General features: G+C 56.3%; 1 protein-coding gene across 1 annotated transcript in view; it reads right to left on the bottom strand.

Moving 5' to 3' along the window:
• Window positions 1-25,077, bottom strand: part of ITGAE (integrin subunit alpha E) — a 51,424-nt gene extending 26,347 nt beyond the window's left edge. Inside the window, exons 1-16 of the mRNA XM_058676456.1 lie at window positions 24,898-25,077; window positions 15,170-15,287; window positions 7,430-7,521; window positions 6,485-6,552; window positions 6,000-6,117; window positions 5,718-5,867; window positions 5,320-5,432; window positions 4,685-4,836; window positions 3,921-4,074; window positions 3,429-3,579; window positions 3,081-3,148; window positions 2,431-2,566; window positions 1,859-1,989; window positions 1,577-1,717; window positions 950-1,174; window positions 59-189 (exon numbers count right to left, since the gene is read on the bottom strand). Of these exons, the coding sequence (XP_058532439.1) occupies window positions 59-189; window positions 950-1,174; window positions 1,577-1,717; window positions 1,859-1,989; window positions 2,431-2,566; window positions 3,081-3,148; window positions 3,429-3,579; window positions 3,921-4,074; window positions 4,685-4,836; window positions 5,320-5,432; window positions 5,718-5,867; window positions 6,000-6,117; window positions 6,485-6,552; window positions 7,430-7,521; window positions 15,170-15,287; window positions 24,898-24,931 (1,982 nt within the window). The 5' untranslated portion in view covers window positions 24,932-25,077. The remainder of the gene's footprint in view (window positions 1-58; window positions 190-949; window positions 1,175-1,576; window positions 1,718-1,858; window positions 1,990-2,430; window positions 2,567-3,080; window positions 3,149-3,428; window positions 3,580-3,920; window positions 4,075-4,684; window positions 4,837-5,319; window positions 5,433-5,717; window positions 5,868-5,999; window positions 6,118-6,484; window positions 6,553-7,429; window positions 7,522-15,169; window positions 15,288-24,897) is intronic.

The following is a 25,077-nucleotide window of genomic DNA, read 5'->3' on the forward strand; positions in this document are numbered from 1 at the left end:
TTTAAGGCAGATAAGTGGGGGAGGCTGGGGCCCAGGACCCCAGAAAGCAGACACCTACCGGAGGACAACCGCCTGGCCCAGCGTGCCCACAGTGACGTCCACAAGGCCGTCACTATTGAAATCTAAGCCACCGGCCACAGACATGCCGAAGTAATGAAGTTGCTGGGCTATTGTGGAAGCCTTGATACACTGTGGAGGGAGAAACATGTGGCATGGGGGTGAGGTAGGGACAGGGAGATGGGAAGGGGGTACCCTCAGCCACCACCCTGCCCCTGGGGTCCTTGGCCTACGGAAGAGAGAGCTGAGAGGTAGGCGAGACTGCAAGGGGAAAGTGGAGAGAAGGGTAGGGGATGGCAAAAAGCAAGGGTTTGACAGGATGATTTAATCTGGTGGAAGAGGAGGAGGCAGGGAGGCTGCTGGGCATGGTGGGTGGGCGTCCAGGGCAGGGATAAGCCGGACCAGCAGTCGGGGGTAGGGTGGAGTAGAGGGGCTAGGTCTAGGAGATGGCAAGTCAGGTTAGGAGGTGACAGGCCGGGCAGGGTGTCCCAGTGCCTGGGACAATCCCAGGTTTCTGCTGTGGAAGAGTGGGCAGAGGTAAAAGAAAGAAAGGTGTGGGGGAGGTAGAGGATGCCCCTGCAGAACCAAGACAGAGTGAGAATCCCAGGGGCCATCTGGAGGAGGTCCATCGAAGGTGTGCTGTGGGAGACTGGCAGTGGGTCCTAGGAGGCAGGGAGCAAGGCAGGACAGAGAGCAGGCACGAACTGAGGCAGGTCTGTGGAAGCAGGCCGGGGCAGGTCCGGAGAGCAGACAGACTAGGCCATGACCTCCCCCATCCTCGAAGCTGAACGTCCCCTAGCCTCAGTGACTTCTCTGCCCCTTCATGGGCACTCAGCGCTGCAGCCAACATCTGGTCACCCCATCTGGGGGTGTGTCTAAGCCCCAGGGTCACCTGTGAGGGGCTGGCAGAGAGGCCGTCCCACTGTCCATTGTAGATGTACACGCTGCCGAAGCTGGCTGTCCTGTCGGTCCCAATACCCTCCAGGGGGGCCCCGATGGCCACGTCTGTGAGCTCATCCTGATTGAGATCGCCCACGGCTGCCATAGCAAAGCCGAAGCGGGCATCAGTGGGCCCCGGATATCCGCTCAGCGTATGGGTCAGGGAGAAGGACCCATCCTGTAAAACAAACAGGCAGCTTGGCCTTCAGAGGGATGGGACACGGCAAGCACCCCCCAGGTTGGCTGACCCTGCCTCTGCAGCAGGTGCTTGAGGCTCAGAGAAGGGCTGGGCTTTGGCGGGGCGAGGGAAGCCTGTGTTGTCCTGGCTTCAAGGCAGGGCCCAGAGCCCATAGGAAGGGGCGCTCAAGGACAACCGGGAAGCTTGGGCATTAGTGCCAGCTTTCCCGCGTGTTTGCCGGCTCCACTAGAGCCCATCTTGGCATCAGTGTGAGACCTCCACAGGGGGAAAGGGATGTGACCACTGCCGACTGCCCTTCAGGGTGACACACGGCAAAGGGAAGTACAGCAGTGCCCAGCGGCCTGGTGCCCATCGCCCAGGCGAAGATGGAGGTGTACCCACCTGCTCACCCAGACGGTACACGTAGACTCTGCCTTCCTCTGTACGAACGTGGTAAAAAGGAGCAGCCACCAGCAGCAAGTCTGTGGTCCCGTCCATGTTGATGTCCACTGGGCACAGCTCTGAGCCGAAATAGGATCCCATCTACAACCCAAGAGGACCCAGGCCTCAGCGAGCACTGCCCTCCCTCGTCCCTCTGTCACCCTCCTCCAGTCCCTGGGCGCCTCCCAACCCCGCCTACTCCTGCTGTGCTGTGACAGTGCGGGGGGCTTCGCCAGCAAGTACCTGCTCTCCTTTCAGGGCCTGCGTGAAGGCGTCCTTCCGGAGCTCAAACACTGCGCCACGCTGCCTGTGCCGCGGAGCACCCGACAAGTAGATACGGCCACAGGCCTTGTGCAACACGGCCATCGAGTAACCTGGGGCGGCGAGGGTGTGCCTGTGAACAGGCGCTCCACCGCCGCGCCCCGGGGGGGACCCCCAACTTCCCAGCCAGGTCAGAGGAGGGGGCTGGGTAGCAGAGACAGACTTTCTCAATCATGTTGTGGATCACATTGCGCATGCCCATCATCCAAATGTGATGCACCACACTGCCCACGGTGTGGCGCTGCGCAAGGATCTGCATCCATACCTGAGCCATCTGCATTGTCTTCTACATGGATGTAAAAGACTGAGCAGAGGGGCCAGGGACCCGGATGCATGCAGGACTCTCAGGGTGACTCCTGTGATCAACCGGGCACTGCCCCAACAGGTAGCTCCATGTGCAGCCTAATACACAGCCTCAGGGTTGGCCTCTAGGCCTGTCCCTGCAGCCTTCAGGCCCCTCCTCCGCCCAGGTTGACCCAAGGCCCCCAGCTCACCAAGGTAGCTGTACTGAGCATCCTCAGGGTCCACTGTCGTCTGGTTCAGGAAGCGGCCCTGGCGGCTGCGCATATTGTAGATCAGAGCTCCCCCGGACCAGTTGAAGGCCCCAACTGCGCCCAGCAGCACCTGCTCCTGCAGGGGCCAGGGAAAGGACCCAGTGAGCGGGAGGGAGTCAGATGCCAGCACAACTGACCTTGCTAGACATGGGGCCGGTCATGAGCGGTGGGCAGGCTAGCTGGGGAGCTGCCGGACGCTGGTTTTCTGCCAGGGACCCACGACACTGTCTGGGTGACTGACTGGGGTGCCCTGGACTGAGTGAAGGTGCTAGCTGAGCTTCCCCTGCCCCGCGGCCCTTCTCACCCACCCCTAGTACCCTGTGGGAGGCCTGCAGAAGTAGCCAGGCCCTGGGACCCTGGCTTGCTGCTGTGTTATGAGCAGCAAGCCGTTCATGGACTCAGAGAATACACAGATGTCTTGTCATCAATAGGACAGTTCCTTGGTCTACCTCAGTGTTCCCCTTTATGCTAATGAAGCTCAATGAGAGGCATGACCCCATCATCCTAGTTGGAGGCAGAACCCAGGTCCCTGCACATCAACCCCACTGGAAAGCTGAGCTCCCCGCCCCAACACCAAGAGGGCCACATACCTCATCCAGGATCTGGGCGCTGAAGCCAATCTGTGCCAGCTGGAAATGAAGGGCCTCTCCGGCTGCTCCTGGAAGCCCAGACCCCCACCCGTGAGGGAGGACCAAGTAAGGGAAGGGGTCTGGGACCCATGGAAGACCCATGGGCACTGCTTAAGCAGCTGTGGGCAGAACTCCTGGAAATCCTCTCTTCTCCAGCCCTTGCTTCGCTCCTCTGAATCTCCAGGAAGTTCCAACAAGCCAGGAGGGCTATAGGTACTACTGCCACCTTACAGGTGGGAGGCGATGGGAATTGCCAGGGGTCCCATGTGCAAGGAGGACAATGGGGAGGTTGGACCCCCAAGCCCTCACCTTCCGTGTGGATGATGCTCTGTTGCAGTCTGCTCAGCAGCCCATCGAGGGCCGAGTAGTTGGTTACCTTGAAGGCATGCGTCTCATCGGGCTCTGAGGCAATCAGCTTCAGCTCCAGTTCAGTCTTGGCCTTGTCAAATGCAGTTCCCACCTGCCCAGAGGTGCAGCCCAGGGACGGCTGGCTGACTCCTCAATCCCCTATGGCTCACCATGCCCATGGAGAGACCCAAGCCCTCCTACTTGCTTTTCAGGGATCCCATCACCCCTTTCTGCCCTGTTCTCCCTCCCACACCTTCAGGGTCAAACTCCAGTATTCCTGCCTCCTCCAGGAAGCTGCCCTGTTGTTCCTCTTGTGAGTTTTTCCCATTACGCTCAGCCAGCAAGCTGGGGCCACCTTGGGATATAGGTGTGGGCAGCAGGAGGACCCAGCAGGGTTTGCAAACACTGTTTGCAGGAGTCCCTCTGACCCCGCCCCCAGGCCGTGGCTCTCACCCCAATGGCGAAGCGCTCGATGCCCTGCATCTGGGGCGAGTTGATGACATCGTTGAGGTTGAGGGGGTCCTCGAATGTCTCCCCATCAGTGAGCACTACGATGACCTTGGAAGCCTTTTTTCTGGAGCCATGGCTCGGTGTGAAGATGTTGTCCCTAAGTTGGGGGGTTCCCACAAATGAGGCGAATGTGGCCCTGGGAGTGCATGGGCTTGGGAGTAGGTATGACTCCTTGTCCCGTATTAGAACTGGAGAGGATCATCGAGCCCACCCAGAGGGGGAACCAAAGTCCCTCATGCAACACAGTGAGGTGTCTGCAACACACGGGTCTCCCCAGCACCTGCTGCCGAAGCAGAGATGCCAGATAGCACTTGCATCCAGCCCTTCGTGCTGGCACCTGAGTGCCAGCCTGTGGTGCAAGCATGTATGGGCTGTCCTTTTACCCCCCACTGAATTATGACAGAATCTCACGGGGCAAGCACCATTAGGATCCTTGTTGTAAAGGAAACTGGATCACAGAGAATTAGCTGCCTCGTCCAGCCACAGAGCCAGCTGGAACTGGGATCGATGTCCAGCCGGCCTATCTGCCGAGTGTGCAGGAGGATGTCTCTGGGAGTTTAAAGAGCCAAGCTTGCCCATCCCTCTCGCCACACAGGGGCTGAAACCCCAGCCCTTCCCTCTCAGTGCTGTTCGGCCACCTTGTCCAGTCGTGAGGCCACTGGGGGAGGCCCTGGGCAGTCCCCACACCTCACCACGCTCACACTCACAGGACATGCTGAATGGCTGAGGCAGTCTTGGTGACATTCTTCACTTGAGTGATGTTCTGGACCCTGGCAAGGGAGGCTATTATATCCTGGCTGTCCCGAAGGTCAAACTCGGTCTGGATGACAAACCCATACTGCACCAGGGCGAAGTTGCACTGGAGGGGAGAGATAGGGGAGAGGGGTATGGGCAGAGTGGTCATGCCCAAGACCATCTCTGTTCCACTGAAGCTTCCCCTGAAAGCAAGGGGGACAAATCCACTCGTTCTTCTCTGCCTCTGGGCAGAAGGGAAATCTGCAATCGGGGCACGTCAGGGTGGAGGACAGTGTGAGCTGGTGATTTCTCTCTGAAGCCCTGTCCTGTGAGGTTGGCTGTTTGGCCATGGGATATCAGCAAAGGTGGTGCACTGGGAGACTTGGAAAGGGCTTGCATGCTCTGGGTTTAGCTCAGGGTTGTTGCCCTCAAGAAGTGGGACTGCTGAATATAGACACACAAGTGGAGGCCCTCTTGGGCCACCCAGCCCCGGGCAGATGCCTGCAGCTGCAGGTAACAGTGGAGCAAGGCTGACATATGGACCACCCAGCTGAGCCAAACCCAAATGCCTGTCCTGCACAGCTGTGAGCGGAGGAGGGAAGCCCACCTCGAAACACTTAGAGAAGCTCCTCATCATGTTGGAGATGAAGTCTTTGGCTCTCTGGAAGTCTGGAGGGTCAATGCTTCCCGAACCATCCAGGACGATGGCGATCTCGGTGCCTGGCAAGGGCGGACATGAGGGTTGGGGCAGGAGTGTGGAGCAGCATGTCCTGCCTTGTAGGGTGCCCCTTCTCCCCTCCACTCAAACCCTGAGGGCTCAGGTCAGGGAGGCTCCCAAGAGCAGAGATTTTGGTCTCTGAGGTAAAGACCTGGCCAGCTCTGACTCTGTATGGGAGTCACTGCTGCTCTCTGCGCCCAGCCTCCCCACGAGTGGGATGGGGATGGTAGGGCTGGGACTGTGCATACAGCCATTGCTTTCTATCTCCTGGCTGCCTCCATTCTCACCAGCTTCTTCCTCTTCTTCTTCCTCCTCCTCCTGTGCCTGCCGCAGTGCCCGGCGATGCCTGGCTGGGCTCCCATTCTTCCATACACTGCCTTCTTCATTTGGATGGCAATATCCATCGTCCACATGCGCCTCTGGGTCCAGGTGATTTTCTCCAAAGAATAAGCATTGGAGCTCAGCACCTTGCCCCAATTCCCTTTCCACCAGGGCTCCAACCTGAAGCAGGGGCCCTCTGCAGCCTGTCTCTGTAAGCTGTCTAAGACCAGTGTGGGTCCAGTTCTTACCAAGGTTATGGAAGTAGGCCTGGGACCGGGGATGCAGGGTAGGGGTCAGCAAGCTGCAATTGCCTGTGAGCTCTGAGCTGAGGCTTTGAGACTTTCTGGACTGCACTTGGATGCATATCTGGTGAGAGGAGAAAGGGGAGACACTGGTCACCCCCATGTGTGTAGCCCCAGCCACCTGTTACCCCAGCAGAATCTAGGTTGGAGACACAGGAATCATTAGCTAGCTACTCCTTCACCAGGGACAAGTGCCAGGGCTGGAGTCAAAGCAGAGGTCAGCTTCAGGGACAGGTGTGTCAGATCACAAGGAACACCCACGTCAGCCTTGGCATCAGTCCAGGTGGTCAGGGCAGCCAAAAGCCCTGGGGCTGGTCCCAAGGAGATTGATGGGCTCAGCCTTGGGCACAACATGCTAGTCAGGCTGGGTGTCCACACCAGGCTCACCCACAGGGGTTGGCACCTGCCTCTCCAGGTCCTTGCATACTCACCAAGACGCCATGGTGGTTCCGGACCACTGTCACTTGCTGGGGCCTCCCCTTGGGCATGGAAATGTGCTCTGAAAACACAACTCGGGTAAGAGGGGCGGGACCCTGGGGAACAACCAAGGTCGGGAAGTACAGAGGACCACCCTGGTCAGGGTCCCAGGTAGAACTTTGGGCCACTCAGAGCAGTATCTAGAAGCTGGAGCCAGGGAGACCCTCGGAGTCAGGGGGCTCATTTCTCACTCACTGCACAAGTGTCACCCAGTGCCTGCTCTGGGGCCTTGGAGGTGGGGATCCAGTAATGACTGAGACCTGTTCTTCCTGCAGGATCCCAGGTCTGGTGGGGCAGGTGCAGAGAGAAGCCCAGTTGGTGCCAGCAGAGAAGTGTGGTGCCAGGGGCCGAAGACCTCCAGACTGGACAACTTATCCCTGGGGACTCTTCCTGCCCCAGCCCACTCCCCACCTTGCAGACCACAGGGTGCTGCTTTGTTTTGTGGTGTGTCAGCATATGTAGCCCAGCAGGGGTCAGTCTGCTTGAGCTTAGACTTGGACGGTGTGGGAGAAGTGGGGTCTGGTTCATGAGTGGATTGTTCCCCCAAACAGCATTTAGTGCCCACCTCACACATGCCAGGCCCCCACAGTTAGCACCTTGATCCCACAGAAAGGCTGGCACCAGTTAATCTGACTTCCACTGGGGTATGAGTTGTGTCAGGATGGTTTGCAACTGGGGCCTGGAATTCACCAAGATGGGGCCTGCAGCTGGGGAGTCACCAAGACGAAGTTGTGACCCTCATGGCCATCCTCACACCCGAGGGACACGTCTGAACGGTGGCGGTCTTTCCTGTACATGGTGTGAGGGATGGGCTACAGTGGTTGGAGTTGGGCTGTGTGGGGTGTCGGCATGGGGTGGGGGATGCTAGACAGCACACCCTGGAGTTGGGGCTGACTCACCCACTGGGTGACACTGGATTTCATTGTAAATGAGCGAACACTGGTGCAGGGGCCATGAAGTCCTGTTGGTTTTCGGGCTGGTGACCAGGAGCCTGGGGGCCGGGATAGTAGATGATAGAGCTGAACTGGCTGCTGGCTCCCTTCTTCCCTCACCTTCACACACAGTCTCCCCTTGAGCAGGCCTGCAGCTCCCTGTGTAGTCAGGTGGAGTGAAAGCCTTGACCCACAAGAGGGCTGCAGACTCCTAGCCCAGCCCTCCAGATGGTGTGAGGGGCAGCCATCTTCAAAACCTCAACGTCTGCACATCTTCAGGTAGGGAATGGATAAATGCAACCCCTCTTTGCCTGCACACACCCGGTCCCTGCTCTCTTGTTGGGGCAGGGGCCAGGAAGCCACCAGCAGCCAGTATGGGCTTCCCGGTGGCTGCCCCAGGACAGCATCAGGTGCCTGATCCTATGGGTCTGCCATGTGGGCAGTTTGCGAGTGAGTGTTCAAGCACAACAAAGGTGATTCCTGGCTGGAAGCTTCTTCCCTGACTCCACCCCCAGAGCAGACCAGGGAAGATAGCCGAGTCCAGGGCAGCTGGGGGAAGGTGGGGAGGGGGCACAGGGAGTGTTCTAGAAAGGGGAAGCCAGGGGCTCACCTACGCCTTTGAAAGGTCATGGTGTGGCTGCCGTGGTTGGGGGGCAGAAAGAGCACAGGATGAGGGGCAGAAGTGAGGTTCTGTCTCCACTTCCTCAGCTCCTGTTGCTCTCCATATTAGGCAATGTGTTCACCTAATTGGGTGCTGTGCCGAGTAATAAGGAGGCCTGCCCTGGCATGTGCATGTGAGGGGTCCCCCAGGCTGACCCCACCCCCAGATGCAACCTTGTGAGGGTCACGTGGGAGCTCCACATGGCCAAAGCTAAGGATTGATCGATCCCCTTTCTGTCCTTGTCTATCTCGGCAGCCCTGAACATGACTCTTCTTTTTTTTTAAAATTTATTTATTATTTTTAATTCATTAATTACATTGTATTATGTGACACAGTTTCATAGGTACTTGGATTCTCCCCACCCCTCCCCAAACCCTCCCCCATGGTGGATTCCTCCACCTTGTTGCATAACCACAGTTCAAGTTCAGTTGAGATTCCCCCATTGCAAGCATATACCAAACATAGAGTCCAGCATCTTATTGTCCAGTCAAGTTCAACGGCTTCTTAGGTATACCCTCTCTGGTCTGAACATGACTCTTAAAACATTTGCTCCTCGACTTGCTCAACTCCTACAATTCTCTGTTGCTGGCTGACCTCTAAACATCATCCAATATCCTGGGGCCTGGCCTTGTCTGCCCCCGTCAGGGTGCCTGCTCCCTCCAACCCTGTGACTTCCGGCCACCTGTAACTGTCTGAGCTCTCACCTCCATAAGCATCCCCCATCAGATGCCAGGCTGTAGGAAGCACAATAATGTCCCCCTCCTGGCCCCGTCCTTGTCCTGAACCCCAGACCCCGTGACGTGCGTGTGGGACTGAGTGGAGGATGTGGAGCTGGGGAGGTTTCCCTGGGGCTGTTTGTCTGCATTGTTGAGGGGAAGAGCATCAGCTGGATGCTCACGAGAAGGAAGCGGGAAGATGAGAGTCACGAACAGACTGCAAGGTGCTCCCTGCAGGATGCATGACTGGAAGAAGAGGCCGTGAGCCTAGCCGAAGCATCCAGGCAGCCTCTGGAAGCTGGGAAGGGTGAGGAAACGGTCTCCCCTAGGGCTCCCAGGAGGAGCACAGCCCTGCCACAGGGCCCAGGTGAGCCTGCTGACCCCCAGAACTCTCAGGCGACACTTAGATGTTGCTGCGAGTCAAACGCTTTGATAATGTGTCCTGGCAGCCGATGACACAGCCAGCCTCCCTGCCTGGGGACACTTTCCCCTGGCTTGTTCCTCAGCCTCCTCTAGAGAGAATTTCTTCTTCTCTCCATTCTCCTGGCTGCCACCATCTTGCTGGCCTCTGACTACGGCCCCTTGTTTGCTTTTAAGATTTATTTGATTTATTTGAAAGACAAAGTGATTGAGAGAAAGAGATCTTCCATCCACAGGATCATTCCCCAAATGACGACATCAGCCCAGGCTGGACTGGCCCAAATCCAGGAGCCCAGAGCTCCATCCTGGTCCCTCCCATGGATGGCAGGAGCCCAAGCAGCTGAGCTACCTGTAACCAGCAGGGAGCTGGATTGGAAGCAGAGCCACAGGGACTCACATTGGAGCTCCGACAGCGGATGCCTGTATCACAAGCAGCTGCTTGCCTGTACTCTTGTCATTTTTACCAAGTTACTTCCTGGCTTCAGTGGTCTCCCAGGCACTTAGACACGCAAGTGCAAAGCCTTTAGTGCTGCCCAGAGGCCCCTGCACAAACCAGCCCCACCCTGTCTAGCGCCCTCACTTCCCAGCAGGCTCACTCTCAATTCTCTTCTTACCCCTTCCTCCACACTAGTGCGTGTTCTCAGCCAGTGCGGTCTCACACCCCAGCTGTGCTCACACCACCAGCCTTGCCTCCCGCTGAGAACTTAACCACTGTCTGTTGGAACCTTGCTTACTCATTCATCTGCTGATGAGCCATCTCCCTCACCAAACAGGGAGCTCCCGGAGGAGCTTGTCTCCTTTGTGTGCTCCCAGCACAGAGCAGGACCCTGGGTGAGGTTTGTGGACTGACTGCTGAGTGACAGCCCAGGCAACAGCTGGTAGGTGGAAAACAGGGGCAGCTGAGCGCTGCTCCTCTGTGTGGGTTCTGCTGCTGAACCCCAAACCAGGCTACAGCTTCAGCAGCTCGCCCCTCTCCCTGAGCCTCACCTGGCCCCTGTAGGACGGGCCCAGAACCAGGTTCTACTGGAGAACAGCCTGGGCTGCCCCTCCTCTTCAGACTTCATCCCTGGCTGTCTCTTGGCCTGTGGAACTCTGCCCCACTGCACTCCTGCACATTAATCAGCCTGAACAATTGCCCCAAACCACGTGTCCTGGATACTTTCCCAAAAGAAGGTGCCACTGGACCCCTCTGGGCCCTCTCGTGGCCTCGACTATTGAACTCCCTCTGCTAGTCCTGGCCTCTTTCCTACCTAGACTGAGTTCAAGGAAGCCACAGTGTATATTTGTGCATTGCAGATCATCCAGATCGCCACACATGTCACCGCCACAAGTCACCGCCATGCCGTCTCATGGTCCAGGAGATGCAGTCTGGGCCGCCTCTGCTCCCACCCTCTTCCCTCCATGGCTAGTGGTCTTCAGGTTTACAGAAAGAGCATCTGACAAACCTAGGCCCAGCCAACAGCTCTGGGCCGGATGCAGCCTGCCCCACCCCTGCTTTCTTGCAGTGCTAACCTGGCCCTATTTTCAGTTCCCGGGGGTGGGGGGAGGGAAGCCCACCTTACAGCCTGCTCAGCATTCTCAGGAGCAGTCAGAGCCAGGATGCTGGCAGCCATAGTGGGGTGCATTTTGGAGCAACAGTGAGAGGGATGCATCTTCCTCCTGAGCACAGGGAGCCCAGCTGCTTCTCTCTCCCTGGCCCAATTCAGGCCACATGCAGTAGGCCTGTGGTGATAGACCCCCATAACCTGTGGTGGAAACCCAGGATGCCTTGGCCACATCCTCCTCCCCAGCATGTGCAAACCCAAGAGCCCTCTCTGCTTCGGCAGGTGCACAGGGAGGCCTCTGTGAGCCCCTCCCCACCCATGGCTGTCTCCCCCTTGGTGGGCTCTGAGCTCTCTGCACTAGGGACTGCAGAGTCCCCTTGGTCCCCTTGGCATGTATCTATGGGAAGGAGCAGCAAAGTCTGTAGAGACTGGGCAGGGGATAGTCACAGACATGCCAGACTGACCACCGCCCCTTCGTGTGCTGCAAGAAGCCTAGAGAACTGCACACTGACCTGACATGTAACTTACAACCCAGGGATCATACTGATTGCGCTGCCCAGTCCCAAGGTAGCCACCCTGCCTCGGGGGCTGTTCACAGGATGGGAGACTCGCACAAGGAGGATGAGCAGCAACACCACGGTCAAGTTCCCGGGCTGTGAGCGGAGTGCGAGGAGGATGGCATGAGAGAGCACACACTGCAGGCCACCTTTCCAAGAACCTCCAAAACTGGAATAGGAAGTCCTCTGGGGGGCAGTTTCTGGTAGGAGGTGTGGCTGGGAGGGCACCCAGGGCTGCAAGGGACTTCCGCAAGGCTGTGTGTTTGGTCCTGCCCTGGATGCAGCTTTCACAGGCCCTTTACTTGGTGCATACTCGTCAGCCTGCACACCTACGGAAGGCACCTTTTTCTGAGCATTGTTTATCATTCGATTTTTTTTTTTTTACCAGAACGAAATGCAACATTGATCTGTGTGTTCCTGAAACCCCAAATCTTTGTGACAACCTTTCACTACCCGCTCTCTGCTCCTGGCTTCTGCAACCCTCGGTGCACGGGTGACAATGCACCGCCCATCTCCTGTGTCTGACTTTCTGTTAATCTTTGTCTCGGCCATGTGATGTTTTCTCAGTTCCTTAGCCTCGCTCAGGCTGGGTTCCCAGCTTTTGACCAAGTGGTTGTGTCTCCTGGCCTTCCTCTTCTCCCATCCTTCTCAAGTGAATTCTTACTCAGCCTGTGAGTCCTAACCCAGATGTTGAAAAACACACTTGCCAAGTTGTCTCCAGGGGCCCTAGCAGGGTCTCCCCGTCATTGTCTGGCCTGTTGGTTTCCTGCATAAAACCTATATGCTTCCCAGGAACTCCACGAGGCAGGGGTCCTATCTCCTTCACTGCTTTGCCTCAATACTTGCTGAGTGGATGGGTGGATGGGTAAATGGGTGACCACACAGAGGGACTGAGTCTAAACCCTTACGAGTTACATTCCCTGGCTAAAGGCACTGAGCCAGGCTTATGCCCAAGCTCCAACAGGATCATCTTGGCCATTCTCGGAATAGAGTTTGGGCCAGCAGGTGATTCCTCCTCCTGGCACAGAGAAGGTGATTCTGTGACTCACAAGCCATCCCTGTCAGCAAGAGAAGCCTGCTCGGCCAGCTCCACTACCGCTCTGACAGACCTCCTGGTTGCAAGCAACAGAAACCTGCCAGTGACAACCGAAGCAACAGGAGAGGAAATCCAACAGCCACCAGTCACCAGACTTCTCCTGGTACAGACGATGACATCAGAGCCCAGGAACAAGAGTTCCGAGGTGGGGTCGTGGTCAAGTCCAGGAACAGAGAGGCTGCCTCAGGAGCTCCCACGCCCCCCACCAAGCCCCCTCACACAGAGCTGCTTTGCTCTGGATCCCTCACTGGCTCTGCCCCATGGCGCATCTGGACTCTGATGCTCATGTGTGCTGGGGGTGAAGGAAACTCCCAGGTGCTGAGCAGAAGCAAAGCCGTGAAGGTGGCAGGGAAGAAGATAGCCCCGGGCTGAGCCTGAGCCTCGCCAGGTGACTCAGCCAGCTCAGAAGCCCATGACCATGACACAAGGAAAAGGAGCAGAGAGGAATGAGTGCTTCAGATCAAAATCTGATTTGTTTCAGATCTCATGAGGTGCTGGGAGCTGCCTTGGATCTTCACTCGCCATCCCCCCAGCCAGGCCCTGAGGCCCCCAGGCTCCTGGTTACGTCCCCAAGGCCTGGCATGTTTCAGGGTCTTCTCTCCATGGAAATCTTTAGTAAAAGGCGAAAGATTTATATGTTTCAGGGTCTTTAACACATTCATGCAAAATACCTATTACAACAAAACTATGCTTGGATTTCAATCCTTTTCTTGCACCAAAATAGACTATGTAATATATAGTTTTATATATTATATATGATATTATATAATATAGAACATATATTTAATTCTATATTTACTTGAAAGGGGAAAGAAAAACCAAGAGAAAACTCCCATTTGTGGGTTAATTCCCTAGATGTCCACAGCTGACCCACAAAGGCTGGGCCAGGGCTGAAACCAGCAGGTGGACACTTAATCCAGGTCTCCCAGGTGGGTGCCAGGGAACCAGTCACTTGGGTCATCACTGTTGCCTCCCAGGGTCGACATGAGCAAACAGTCAGGAGCCACACCCAGATCCTCATGTGCGTGACCTGGATGCCTTGACGTGTAGGTGAAATGTCTGCCCTCAGCTTCCCTTTTCCCATGAAGTACCTGTAGCAGCTGCCCCTGCTTGTTACAGGGATGCCTATTGCATAGAGAATCCTACCGCTCCCCCTTTGTGTCGCTAGCCAGCAGCGACACTAGAAAGACAAAGCATACTCTGAGGGTCCGGGAAACACCGGAACTGCAACCGGACACTTCACTGCCAAAAGCGACTGCGTTAAAATCCTTATCTCCGCTGCTCCTGTCCCCATTGGTCTAAGCTTTCCTCTGCCGCTACTCCAGCTCTCTCTCACCACCCTTCTTGCCACCCATAGTTCTCTGTACTGCTTTTACTGCTTCTGTCTGTATCCCTCTTTTCTACTTTCTCTCCGGCACCCTTCCTCCCGCACGTTCTCCTTCTCCCTCATCCCGTCTTCTGTCCCTCTATCCCAGTCCGTCCGTCCATCGTCTTCCCGTTCCGGTATGTCCATCCGTCATTGTCCCCTGTCGTCCGCACCTAGCTTTTACCAGCTACTTTTATATAGTTCTCCACCAATCACTTCTCCCCGTGGGGCCACTTGGCGCTACGGGATAGGCCAGAGCATTAGACTATCCCTGTGACTTCCTGTGTACCTGCTGGGGAGAGCGACTCCGCCTCCTGGCCCTGGGCCAGTCGCCATCTTACCACGGCCCCTATCAATCCCGGAGCGGCTTCAGCACCCCGCTCCCCACACCTTTGCGTCTCACAACACGTTTTGAACTTAACCCCGGTGAATAATCACAGTGCCAGTGTCACTCGTTTGCCCTGCTTTTCGTATCCTACAACTCACACCTTCTTTTTTCCGTTTTTATAACGTGAAATATTTCCAATCATTCACGGTCCCAGGAAGGGCCGCAGCCAACAGGTGCCTGCATGCCGGACAATCTCACTGGCACTGCCATCAAGGGGTAAAATCGTCGCGTCCAAACCAGCATGCACTGCACCTCACGCTGGTGCATCGGCGCACATGCCCACGTGTTCCCCCTAGTGCTGCAGCCTCACCAGCATACCGTGGCCAGAGCTCACATTTTTGGCTCATCTAATGAGTGGCTACAGATGATGTGTTTCAGATCCCAGGCAACATCCGAGGGGTCTCACTTCGGACAGCAATTCCCTTAAGCCCTTCTCACATGCCTATCATTTCCAATGGGCTTTGCAATAATGCATGGAGGCAGGTTAAGTCAGCCCTTTCATTCCAGGCAGGGGAAGCTGGGATTCAGGGCTGAGTCCCTTGTTCAGGCCACAAACACGGAGCCAAGCTGCCCTTGAATGGGGGCTACTAACACCTCAGCCTGCTTCTAAACTGCTCCCCTGTCCGGCCTCAGTGTCTGTGTTGTCACTGCCACCACCCTGTCTCCTTCCCAGCATTCTGTGTCCAGCACGTGTTCCTTGGTAAGGAATAGGAGACACCTCCTACACGCGACTGTAAACTAGGGGCTAGGTTTCTACTCCCAAACAAGACAGTGGGTCCCAGAGAACCAGGGTGCAAAGCTGGATCAGACCCTGGGGACCCCGTTCCCAGACAGCACCCCTCAAACCTCCTCTCTCTACAGCCAAAGCCTTTGCGTGTGAATGCCTCCCAACCCCCAGACCGCAGAGGCAGAGTGCCAGGACACTGCCCCGGTCTCCTGCGTGCCACGTTCCCACTCACCAGGTCTGCTTGGTGTTGGGGTCTTGGTGCAGAAGGACGCTGAGTACAAAAGGTGCTCCCTTGGGTGTGAGCCAGGCCCAGGACACATCCACATTGAAGGCTGCCAGGGGAGCCAGGCCTGTGGGGAAGGGAAACATGTGATAGAAGGGGTACACCGTGGAGGCTGGAGCTGGGCCTTTCACTTTGAGTCTTGTGCTGTCATTACACCCATTTTATAGATAAGAAAAGTGAGATTCCCCAGCGATTTCTGTTTGCCCTGTGGGAGTAGGAATGGATGGAGACAGATCTGACCCAGAGCCCCTTTCTCCAGGAAGCCTTCTCTGGATCTCCCCTGAGGCACACTTCCCACCTGCCCACACCCTTACCAGGCCCTTCCTGCACCTGTCGCTCAGCATGCATCCATCACAACCCGTGTTAAAACAGACAGTGGGTCCCAGAAGAGCATCTACATTCATTCTGTCTGTGGGTTCCTCAAGTGATCCAGGAGGAAACATCTGAATGAATTTCAGTAGTTGGTGGCAAAACAGAATCAAAAGACATGCTTATTTTGGTGTAAAAAAAAAAAATCGGGGGCCCGGCGCGGTGGCCTAGCAGCTGAAGTCCTCACCTTGCACACACCGGGATCCCATGTGGGCGCAAGTTCATGTCCTGGCTGCTCTACTTCCCTTCCAGCTACCTGCTTGTGGCCTGGGAAAGCAGTCAAGGACGGCCCAAGGCCTTGAACCCTACACCCACATTGGAGACCTGGAAGAGGTTCCTGGTTCCCGGCTTCAGATCTGTTCAGCTCCAGTCATTGCGCTCACTTGGGGAGTGAATCATTGGATGCCTGTGTCCACTGCTCTGCTTTTTCATTAAGTAGGACATATTCTTGCAGGCTAGTCCAAGGACCCAAGCCAGGAGACCCAAGCTCCACCGGATCACCCCTGAGGCTCACGAACCCAGAACCCACCTAGTAGGTGCGCCCCGGGATCAAGGTCAGGAGACCCAAGCCGCGCTGGATTCCCCAACCCTAGAGCTCATAAACCTAGCACCCACCTTGCAGGCAGGCCCCAGGACCTGTGCCAGGCGACTTGAGCCCTGCTGGATCCCCCCGCCCTGGGGCTCACAAACCCAGCCCCCACTGGGCCCAGGCTGGAATGACTCGCCTCACCTCAGCATCCACAATCTCATTGTGCAGCCTGGCCTAGTCTAGTCATAGCAGCTTTTTTTGTAACAGCCCCTAAATTGCAAACAGGACCTAAATTGCAAACCTGTGGAACAATGGATAAACTCACCCATGTGTCGCCACACAACAGGGTGCTGCTCAGGAGTTGGTGTCACACAGTCAGACCTTGCAGGTGGGTCCGCAGTGGGAGGCAGCCATTAAGGCGTCAATTAGAACCCCTCATCCTGGGCCTGGCACAGTAGCATAATGGTTAATGTTATCGCCTTAAACGCGCCGGGATCCGATATGGGCGCCAGTTCTAATCCCGGCAGCTCCACTTCCCATCCAGCTTCCTGCTTGTGGCCTGGGAAAGCAGTCTAGGATGGCCCAAAGCCTTGGGACCCTGCACCTGTATGGGAGAACCCGGAGGAAGTTCCTGGCTCCTGGCTTCGGATTGGTGCAGCACCGGCCATTGCGGCCACTTGGGGAGTAAATCATTGGATGAAAGATCTTCCTGTCTCCCCTCCTCTCAGTATATCTGACTTTGTAATAAAAAATAAATAAATCTTTAAAAAAAGAAAGAACTGCATGCTAAAATATTAAAATCTTATCAGTTCATAATGATAGAGAAGAAAAAAAAAAAAACCCGACAATAAAAAGAAACCAATTTCCAGTTAGCCATCACTGGATATAATGAGGTCACCAATCCCTTATCATCATTTTTTCGGCCTAGATCTTCAACGGGTAAAGTTGCTGGGTGCAAAGCTTTGTGGAGAACTTAACAATTCAGCTGACACCACCTGAGTGCATCAATCTTGGCGCGGCCATGGGTGAGTCCCATGCATGCGTTTCTTGGTACAACCCCGGGGGAAGGAGTGCTGGCCTCCGCTCTCCCAGGTAGCGCCTGCGTGATGCCCACACTGCTTGGCCTCCACACCACAATTTGAGTACCAAGACCTGAAAGCACTTTAGCAAAGGCAACAAAAAAGGGAGAGTGAGATAATTGCAGGAAGTGTGGTCAGATCTTGATCATTGTGTCATCTGGGTGACAGACCTGTTGGCTTTAAGATTCAGCTGCTGGAAGTAGGTGTTTCCAGCCAATCAATCAGATGCCGTTTTCCATGCCCCAGCCTGGAGTGGCTGAGCCTGGAGTGGCTCCGCTCCCACCTCCAGCTCCCTGCTAACACAGACCATGGGAGGCAATAATGATACCTCAAGTCACTGTTCCTGACACCCACATGGGAGTCCTGGATTGAGTTCCAGGCTCCAAGCTTTTGGGTAGTGAACTAACAGATGCGAGTACTCTCTCAAATTAAAAAAAGTGTTATTGGGCCCGGAGCTGTGGCTCAGCAGCTAAAGTCCTCACCTTGAACATGCCCCGGGATCCCATATGGGCACCAGTTCTAATCTTGGTGGCCCCGCTTCCCATCCAGCTCCCTGCTTGTGGCCTGGGAAAGCAGTCGAGAACGGCCCAATGCCTTGGGACCCTGCACCCACATGGAAGACCTGGAGGAGGATCTGGGCTCCACTGGCTGTTGCATTCACTTGGAGAGTGAATAATCAGACGGCAGTTCTTCCTCTCTGTCTCTCCTCCTCTCTGTATATATGACTTTGCAATAAAAATAAATAAATCTTTAAATAATAATAAATAAAAAAGTGTTATTAAAAGCCAAGCATGTGGGCCCAGCACAGTAGCCTACTGGCTAAAGTCCTCGCCTTACAAATGTCGGGATCCTATATTGGCACCACTTCGTGTCCCAGTGACCCCACTTCCCATCCAGCTCCCTGCTTGTGGCCTGGGAAAGCAGTCAAGGACGATCCAAAGCCTTGGGATCCTGCACCCACATGGGAAACCCAGAAGAGGCTCCTGGCTCTTGGCTTTGGATCAGCACAGCTGTGGACATTGTGGCCACTTGGAGAGTAAATTATCAGACAGAAGATCTTCCTCTCTGTCTCTCCTCCTCTCTGTATATCTGACTTTCCAATAAAAATAAATAAATCTTACAAAAAAAAAAAAAAAAAGCCAAGCACGCTCGGGGTCCAGAGGGAGGACAGTGGCAAGGGGCGGGCAGGGTCCGTGTCTCTCATTTCTCGCTTCCCAGGCCCTGCAGCACAAAATGGTGAGAGGCTGTAGGGAAAATGATCTTGGCTTCTCCTCTGATTGCATGACAAGGAGCACTTCCGTGGCCCCAGATGTGTGCAGCCTCCCCCACACTCCCAGGAAGCAGTTGTAGGCAGAGCACACCCACAGGCACTTGTAGCTGGAGACTGATGTCATCTCCCCTAGAGTAACATCCCCTTCCAGGGCCCACAAGCCAGCTGTTTGCTTCTGGTCAGTTACCTGCTGATATGTCCCCCAAGCCCACTCCTGAGGCTCCAGTTCTGGTAGTGACTCAGAGAAACATACTTACTGGCTTAACAAAGGTCAACACACAGGAAGATGCGTACAGGGCATGGGGTGGAGTGGGGAAAGAGGCAGGGGGCCACTGCACTCTCTCAGCCTGCAGAGCTCTCTCTATGGAAGCTCCAGAGCCCTGTCCTCCTGGGGCCTTTGGGACCTGGCGGGATCCCCCCTGATGAGGATACCAGAGCCCTTGCCAAAACCCTCCAAATGCACATTCCACCCCCACGGTCTACCCAGCTGGCATATCCTGAGCTGGTTATACCCAGGCCCCCATACAGCGGCAGCTGTGTGGATTTGGCCCTGGGAAAGACAAACAGACTTTATCTGCTTCCCACAGCCACTGCACTCACATTTCCCCCTCCACCCCCTGCCCTGCCAGCCCCCAGCCCCTTGGCTTTTTTTGTGGCTCAGGGAGCCTTGGACCAGCGTCTGCCCTGTTCTCTCCTGCTCCTCTGCCTTATGTCGATGTAAGAAGGAACCCGGAAAGATGGGGACATTCTGCCTTCCCCTATAAGAGGCTCCTTGCCATGAGACTACAGAGACCTTGTCCTTGTTCCCACCACTGACTCCTAGGAGAGTCCTTCCTGATGCCCCCCACTCACCCTGGCCCCACCTGGGCACTTGCCCCTACCCTCAGCCTTGACTTCACTTATTGCATTATTTACTGGCAGCCCATGACCATATCCTCTGCCCCATCCCAGGCAGTAAATCCTGCAAGGACCTCGACTGCCTCTGCTTCGCTCACCACATTCCCTGGGGGCCTTGCATAGTGGCCCACACATGGTGGGTGATGGGAGTCGGGGCCGGTCAGGGGTTCATGTTCCATCTCCCAGGCTGGGAAGAGGCTGGTACTATCCCGGACGAGTCCATCCTGGGATTAAAGCAAGGCCAGCAGTGGCTGGGGACTCAGGCTCCTGGCTCCTGGCCTTGTCTCCTATTGGCTCGTGGTCAGCCAGATCCGGGGAAAGCCTGAAATGAGCAGGCTGAGGAGGAGCGCCCCGGAAGGTGAGCACCCCAAGCTGGTCACAGGCGAGTGGGAGCTCCTCTCCTCTGTTAATGACAGATGTGACTTGAAGGAAAACCCAGTCTCGTGGTCAGATACCCTAACACTGTCCATGCTCAGCTCTGCGTCCACTGCCAGGCCGCCGCCTGCACACCTGCTGTCTCCTGAGTGGCCTTTGCGAAGGCCTACCTCCTTGCACCCCCAACCTCTGCATATCAGCCAGGAACGGGGAGCCCCGCCGCACCCCGCAGTGCCTCTGCCTGACTCTAAATCCTGTCTCAGCCACAGTGACTTGTGACTCATCTCCACCAGCTGTGATCCCGAACCCCATTACCGTTCCCATGGGCCCACTGTTCCACCAAGGCGCTTGGGAGTCAGGGGCCCCATGGGGTGGAAATGAGGTGCCACACCCACTGCAGGGCTGGGAAGGCCACCAAGAAATGCAAGTCTGCAGCCCAGGTGTGCCCAATGCCAAAGCCTTTAGTAAAAGCCAGAAGCCCCGAGGGATTGAGAAACAGAGGGAGTGGGACAAAAACCCAGAGAGCTGGGCAAGGTTGCCTGAGGTGCCCGTGCTGCCGAGTGGACAGAATGCGGCTTCACAAAGCTGGCAGCTTTGTCAGCGTGAACCTCTGGCATGGGGGCAGGGGCTAGAGAATATGTGTGTGTGTGTGTGAGGTGGCGAGTGTGTGGGGGTGGTGTGTGTGTGGTGTATGTGTAAGTGGTGAGTGTGTGGGGGCGATGTGTGTGTGTGTGTTACGTGTGGTGTACATATCTGGGCATAAGTGTGGCGTGTAGGGGTGTGGTGTGTGTGTACATTTGTGTAGTGTATGTGGTGTCTGGTGTGTATGGACATGTTTGTAGCACCTGAGTTGGCTGTTTTCGCTGTGTGTGTGTGGTATTATGGGTGCATGTATGTATGAGTATGTATGTGGTATGAGTATGGAAGCCTGTGGTGTGTGTCTGATAGGTATGTATGAGTATGCGCATGTATATACGGATGTGTGTCCCTGGTGTGCAGTGTGCGCTTGTGTGGTGAGAGTCATTGCATTCACTGGGCTCTCCTTTGCCAGGGCTACCCCCTGAAGGGGACCCCCTTTCCCGCCGCTGCCCACTGAGACTCAGAGCAAGCAGCGTGGACCCCACCAGACAGCCTCGGTTCAAATCCTCACTGGTCGCCAGAGTCGCAAAGCACCTGGGACTGTCCCCTCCCTTCAGTCTGCCCATCTATGAGGCCTCCACATGTAGGTGTTACTGTCATGAGTTGTCACCATCCCAGAGGTGGCACCTCCTGTCACAGCTGTGCCCATTCCCGTCCGCAGCCCCTTGCCAGCCGTCAGACTGCACAGCCCAGCAAAACCAGCGCCCGTCACCACACAACCCACAGGGGCTGCTGAGTCACATACAGTGCCCCCTCCATCCTGTCACATCTCCCCCCACCTCCTCTCCCCTCCACGGGGCATTTCCTGTTGTATTTTTTAAATTCATGTGACAGGCAGAAAGAGCGAGAGAGACAAAGAGAGGAACAGTGAGAGCTCCCACCTGCGAGCTCACCCCACAAATGTCTGCACTAGCTGAGGCTGGGCCAGGCTGAAGCCAAGGACCCGGAACTCATTCCAGGTCTCCCCCAGGTGGAGGGGTGCAGACCCTGGAGTCACACTTGAGCCTCCCAGGATCTGCATTAGCAGGAAGGGCTGGAGTCATGGGAGGAGAGGGTCCCAACTGGTGACGTAACTGTAGGCCCAAACGCCTGCCCCTCTCTAGGCATCTTAGGGGCACACTGTTTGGTCTGGAGTATTGGCTCAAATAGCTAATTCTCCCCATTCAAGTGCTGGGATCCTAAATGTCCTGGCTGCTCCACTTCCCATCCAGCTCCCTGCTTGTGGCCTGGGAGAGCAGTAGAGGATGGTCCAAGGCCTTGGGACCCTGCACCCAAGTGGGAGACCTGGAGGAAGCTCCTGGCTCCTGGCTTTGGGTTAGCTCAGCTTTGGCCATTGCGGCCACTTGGGGAGTGAATCAGCAAACAAATCTTTCTGTCTCTCCTCCTCTCTGTAAATCTGCCTTTCCAATAATAACACATCTTATTAAAAAAAAAAAAAAAGGCACACTGCCACAGCACAGCAAGTCCTCCCCACGCCCAGCTGGGGACACTTGAGGCCCAGGGGTCACAGTCCGTCTGCAGAACACAGGACTGTAGAAGACAGGCAGTCCAAGGCGTGGCCCCGCACATGCAGCAAGGCCCGACAGCAAGGTCCCAGCTTGGCATCGTTTGCAGAGCCCTCGCCTGCCAGGGCCCCTCGGACCACAGTTCTACCCCTTTCGCACAGGGGCCTCCTCGCTTCAATCCAATGCTCATGGTTCCCGGCCTGCCCTCCCCTCTCCGTGCCGTCTACTTGGGGCACGCCACATGCTGCTCATGGTGCTGAGTGTTCTCTGTCTAAACCACAGGGCTGACGGCCACTCCCCGGCTTGAGCCTGATTGTCGCTTCCTGATGCCTTCAGCGTTACATCCAAACCCTCAGCCTGCCTCTTGGGGGGGCCCTACATTCCTCACCCCCACCCCTGCGGACCTCCTAGGCCCAGCTGCCCACATGTCTCCTGGGACACACCATCTACCTATACCGCCTCGCTCACCACCCAGAGGCATCATGTACCCCATACACACCCACACTCCACGAAGCTCAAATCCACTCCATGGCATCTCATACCCATATAGCTCAGACAGCCTGCGTGCACCCTGACCCCACACTTCCCAGTCACACCCTAATACACTATTCTATCACATATACTCCCTATATGCTTCACGTATACCCCACACACATCACATGCACACATCACCCGCTGCACAAGCCAACTTTGCACACCAGACGGGGGTTTCTTCCTCCTGCCCCGGCTCTCCCAAGAATGCTGCCCCTTTGGGGAACCTCATGCTTGCCTGGGCTGCCACAAGCCCTTTCTCACCTCGTACTGAGCCTCACAAAGCATCTGTCGTGGCCCCTCTTACAGGGGTTAAGGTGTGCACACGCACGCATTGTGTGTACACCTTTCTCTTCACACCATGGCCCCCACCCAGGGCACTGCCCTTGTCTCAGGGTTGATCTGTGGGAGAAGCGGTCGCTGCTGCCACCCCGGCCTCAGCCTCCTCCATCCCAAAGTCAGCCTTGTCACTCCCAAGCCTTTGCCCATACTGTTTCCCCTCTACAGGAAGCCGCCTCTCCTTGCTGTCCAACCCCGATCCTACAGGCCCAGACACCACAGTGCCCACTGCAGTTCTCCATTCACCTTGCACGCAGCGACAGGTGGTGCTGCCCTCCTGCTACCTGAACAGGGCCACAAGCCGTGACCTGAGTGGCCATCAGCAGAGCAGGCCTGGATTTCCACTTCTTCCTTCTCCCCCCTTGTAAGGCTGTAAGTAAACAGTCCAGTTCCCTCTCCGCATGCTGAGGGATGCTAAGCCTGGATGCAGAAGTGAACAGCTGTGACCACAGAATGAGTCAGGGGTGAGACTGACCTGAGGACAGCAGGCTGACACGGTGCCCGGGGTCCGTGTACGTCTGTGCCTGCTCTGCAGCACCTTCCTTAGGCCAGTGTTAGGTCATCTGCTCCCACGGATGATGACAAGTGAACATGGCCACAGTGGGTGGCCGGAGGGATGGAAGGTGGGGACCAGGCCCGGCCAGGCACAGCATTTAAGGGGCTGGTCCCAGGGCCGCAGTCTGAGTGGTTCTCCCCTCCCCCGGTACCTCCTTGTTGCTTTCTCAGACTCTCGCCAGCCCTCAAGGCAGTACCAGTCTCCTCTCTTCCAGGAAGCTCTCCAGGACTGGTCCCTTTCCAAGTGCAGCACTTCACAGTGCTCAGTATCATTTATTCCAGCACAGCTGGTGATGCTGGGCCCTGCGCTCACCCTGCACTCAGTGGAACTTCGGGGCCAGTGCGCACTGGAAGTCCGTTCCACTTTGGCCCCGTCGTCCAGCAGCTCAGGCAGTGCCCAGGCCTCAGAGAGGTCTGAGAAATGTCATCTGCTGTGATGCTGGACACTTGTTCCAGTGCTTACAGGAGAGAGACATGGGCGGAGCCCACAGTGTCTCCCGGGTCAGCACCTCAGGTCGTGGGAGTATTCTAGATTTGGAAGGTGGGCAGGATGGGGGCCTGAGCCGCCTGTCTATCGGCACCTTCTTGTAGCAATGGTCAGAATTCCATCTTCTGGGAACACGCTGGGTGCGGCGAGGCCTTAAGGTGTCCACAGGGTGAGACCCTCTCCACACCCTGAACGTGACCAACAGTAAAGACAGGCTCACACGGTAAAGGAAGGGCAAGGAAATCCAACCGAGCTTTGATCATTCCAAGCCAACTCTCGCTGCTTTCGAAGCAGTGAATACCCAAATCTGTCCTAGAAGGTATGCTCTGCCGGGGGCCTGTGCTGCTTGGGGTCTGGTCCTCAGTGACCTGGTCCCCTGTGACCTGGTCCCCTGGAGGGTGCTGACCTGAACCCCATCTTGGCATGGACTCGGCTCCCCCAGACACTGGGTTTCGTCAGCTGATCCCAGCTTCCTTTCAGGGAGAACTCCAGCTCCCTAAATCCCTTTAACTTCAAATGCCTATGACCAGGGAAGGAGGCCCCCATAAGTCTCCCTAGGTCACCTGACCCAAGCCACCTCCAGGACTCAGCCGGGATCCCTGAGGGCAGGCCCAAGGCTTGGCTCTCCCACTAAGTCTTCCAGGGGAGGCTCAACAGCTGGGGCAGGACCCTAAGGCAGAAGAGCCTCCCCTCTCTGCTCATTCACACAGTTTTTCAAACCAACCCTAACAACAGGAACAGGAAGCTGGCTCCCCACCCCCAAGCACCTGCCCCCCACCCTGCAGTTTCTCCCCCTGGGGCCTCTTCAATGCCCACATTCTCATGAGGACCTCACCCTCAGCGGCTGAGCCCCGCTCTGCAGGTGAGATGGTCATTGGCAGCCTTAGGCTAGGAGTGATGCCAAGGGGAAAGGGGCCTGACCCCGACCCAAGCAACAAGCCAACAGAATTCTGGACCATCCGCAGGCAGCCTCAGCAGCAGCCCTACGCCCTCCCTGGTGGGGACAGGCGGAGCCCCCACCTCATCTACCCTCCAGCCCTCACTGAGACAGACCAACCAGGCCTCTGTCAGCCTCACGAGGCAGGAGGGGAAGCTGACTTACCAGCTGTGCAGAGCAGAGAGAGTAAGAGCCACATCCCAGCTGGAGAAGAGGCAGCCGCATGTGTGGCTGAGCCAGGAGCCGCAGGGGAGCCTCAGCTTCCCCTACGGGTGTGCGAGGCTGGGAGGCGGGGACAGAGGCCAGCAGGGGACCATAGGCAGGCAGGTTCTTCTCTTCCTACAC

This window comes from Ochotona princeps, chromosome 17 (genome assembly GCF_030435755.1).
Source record: "Ochotona princeps isolate mOchPri1 chromosome 17, mOchPri1.hap1, whole genome shotgun sequence".
Classification (NCBI taxonomy): Eukaryota; Metazoa; Chordata; class Mammalia; order Lagomorpha; family Ochotonidae; genus Ochotona; species Ochotona princeps.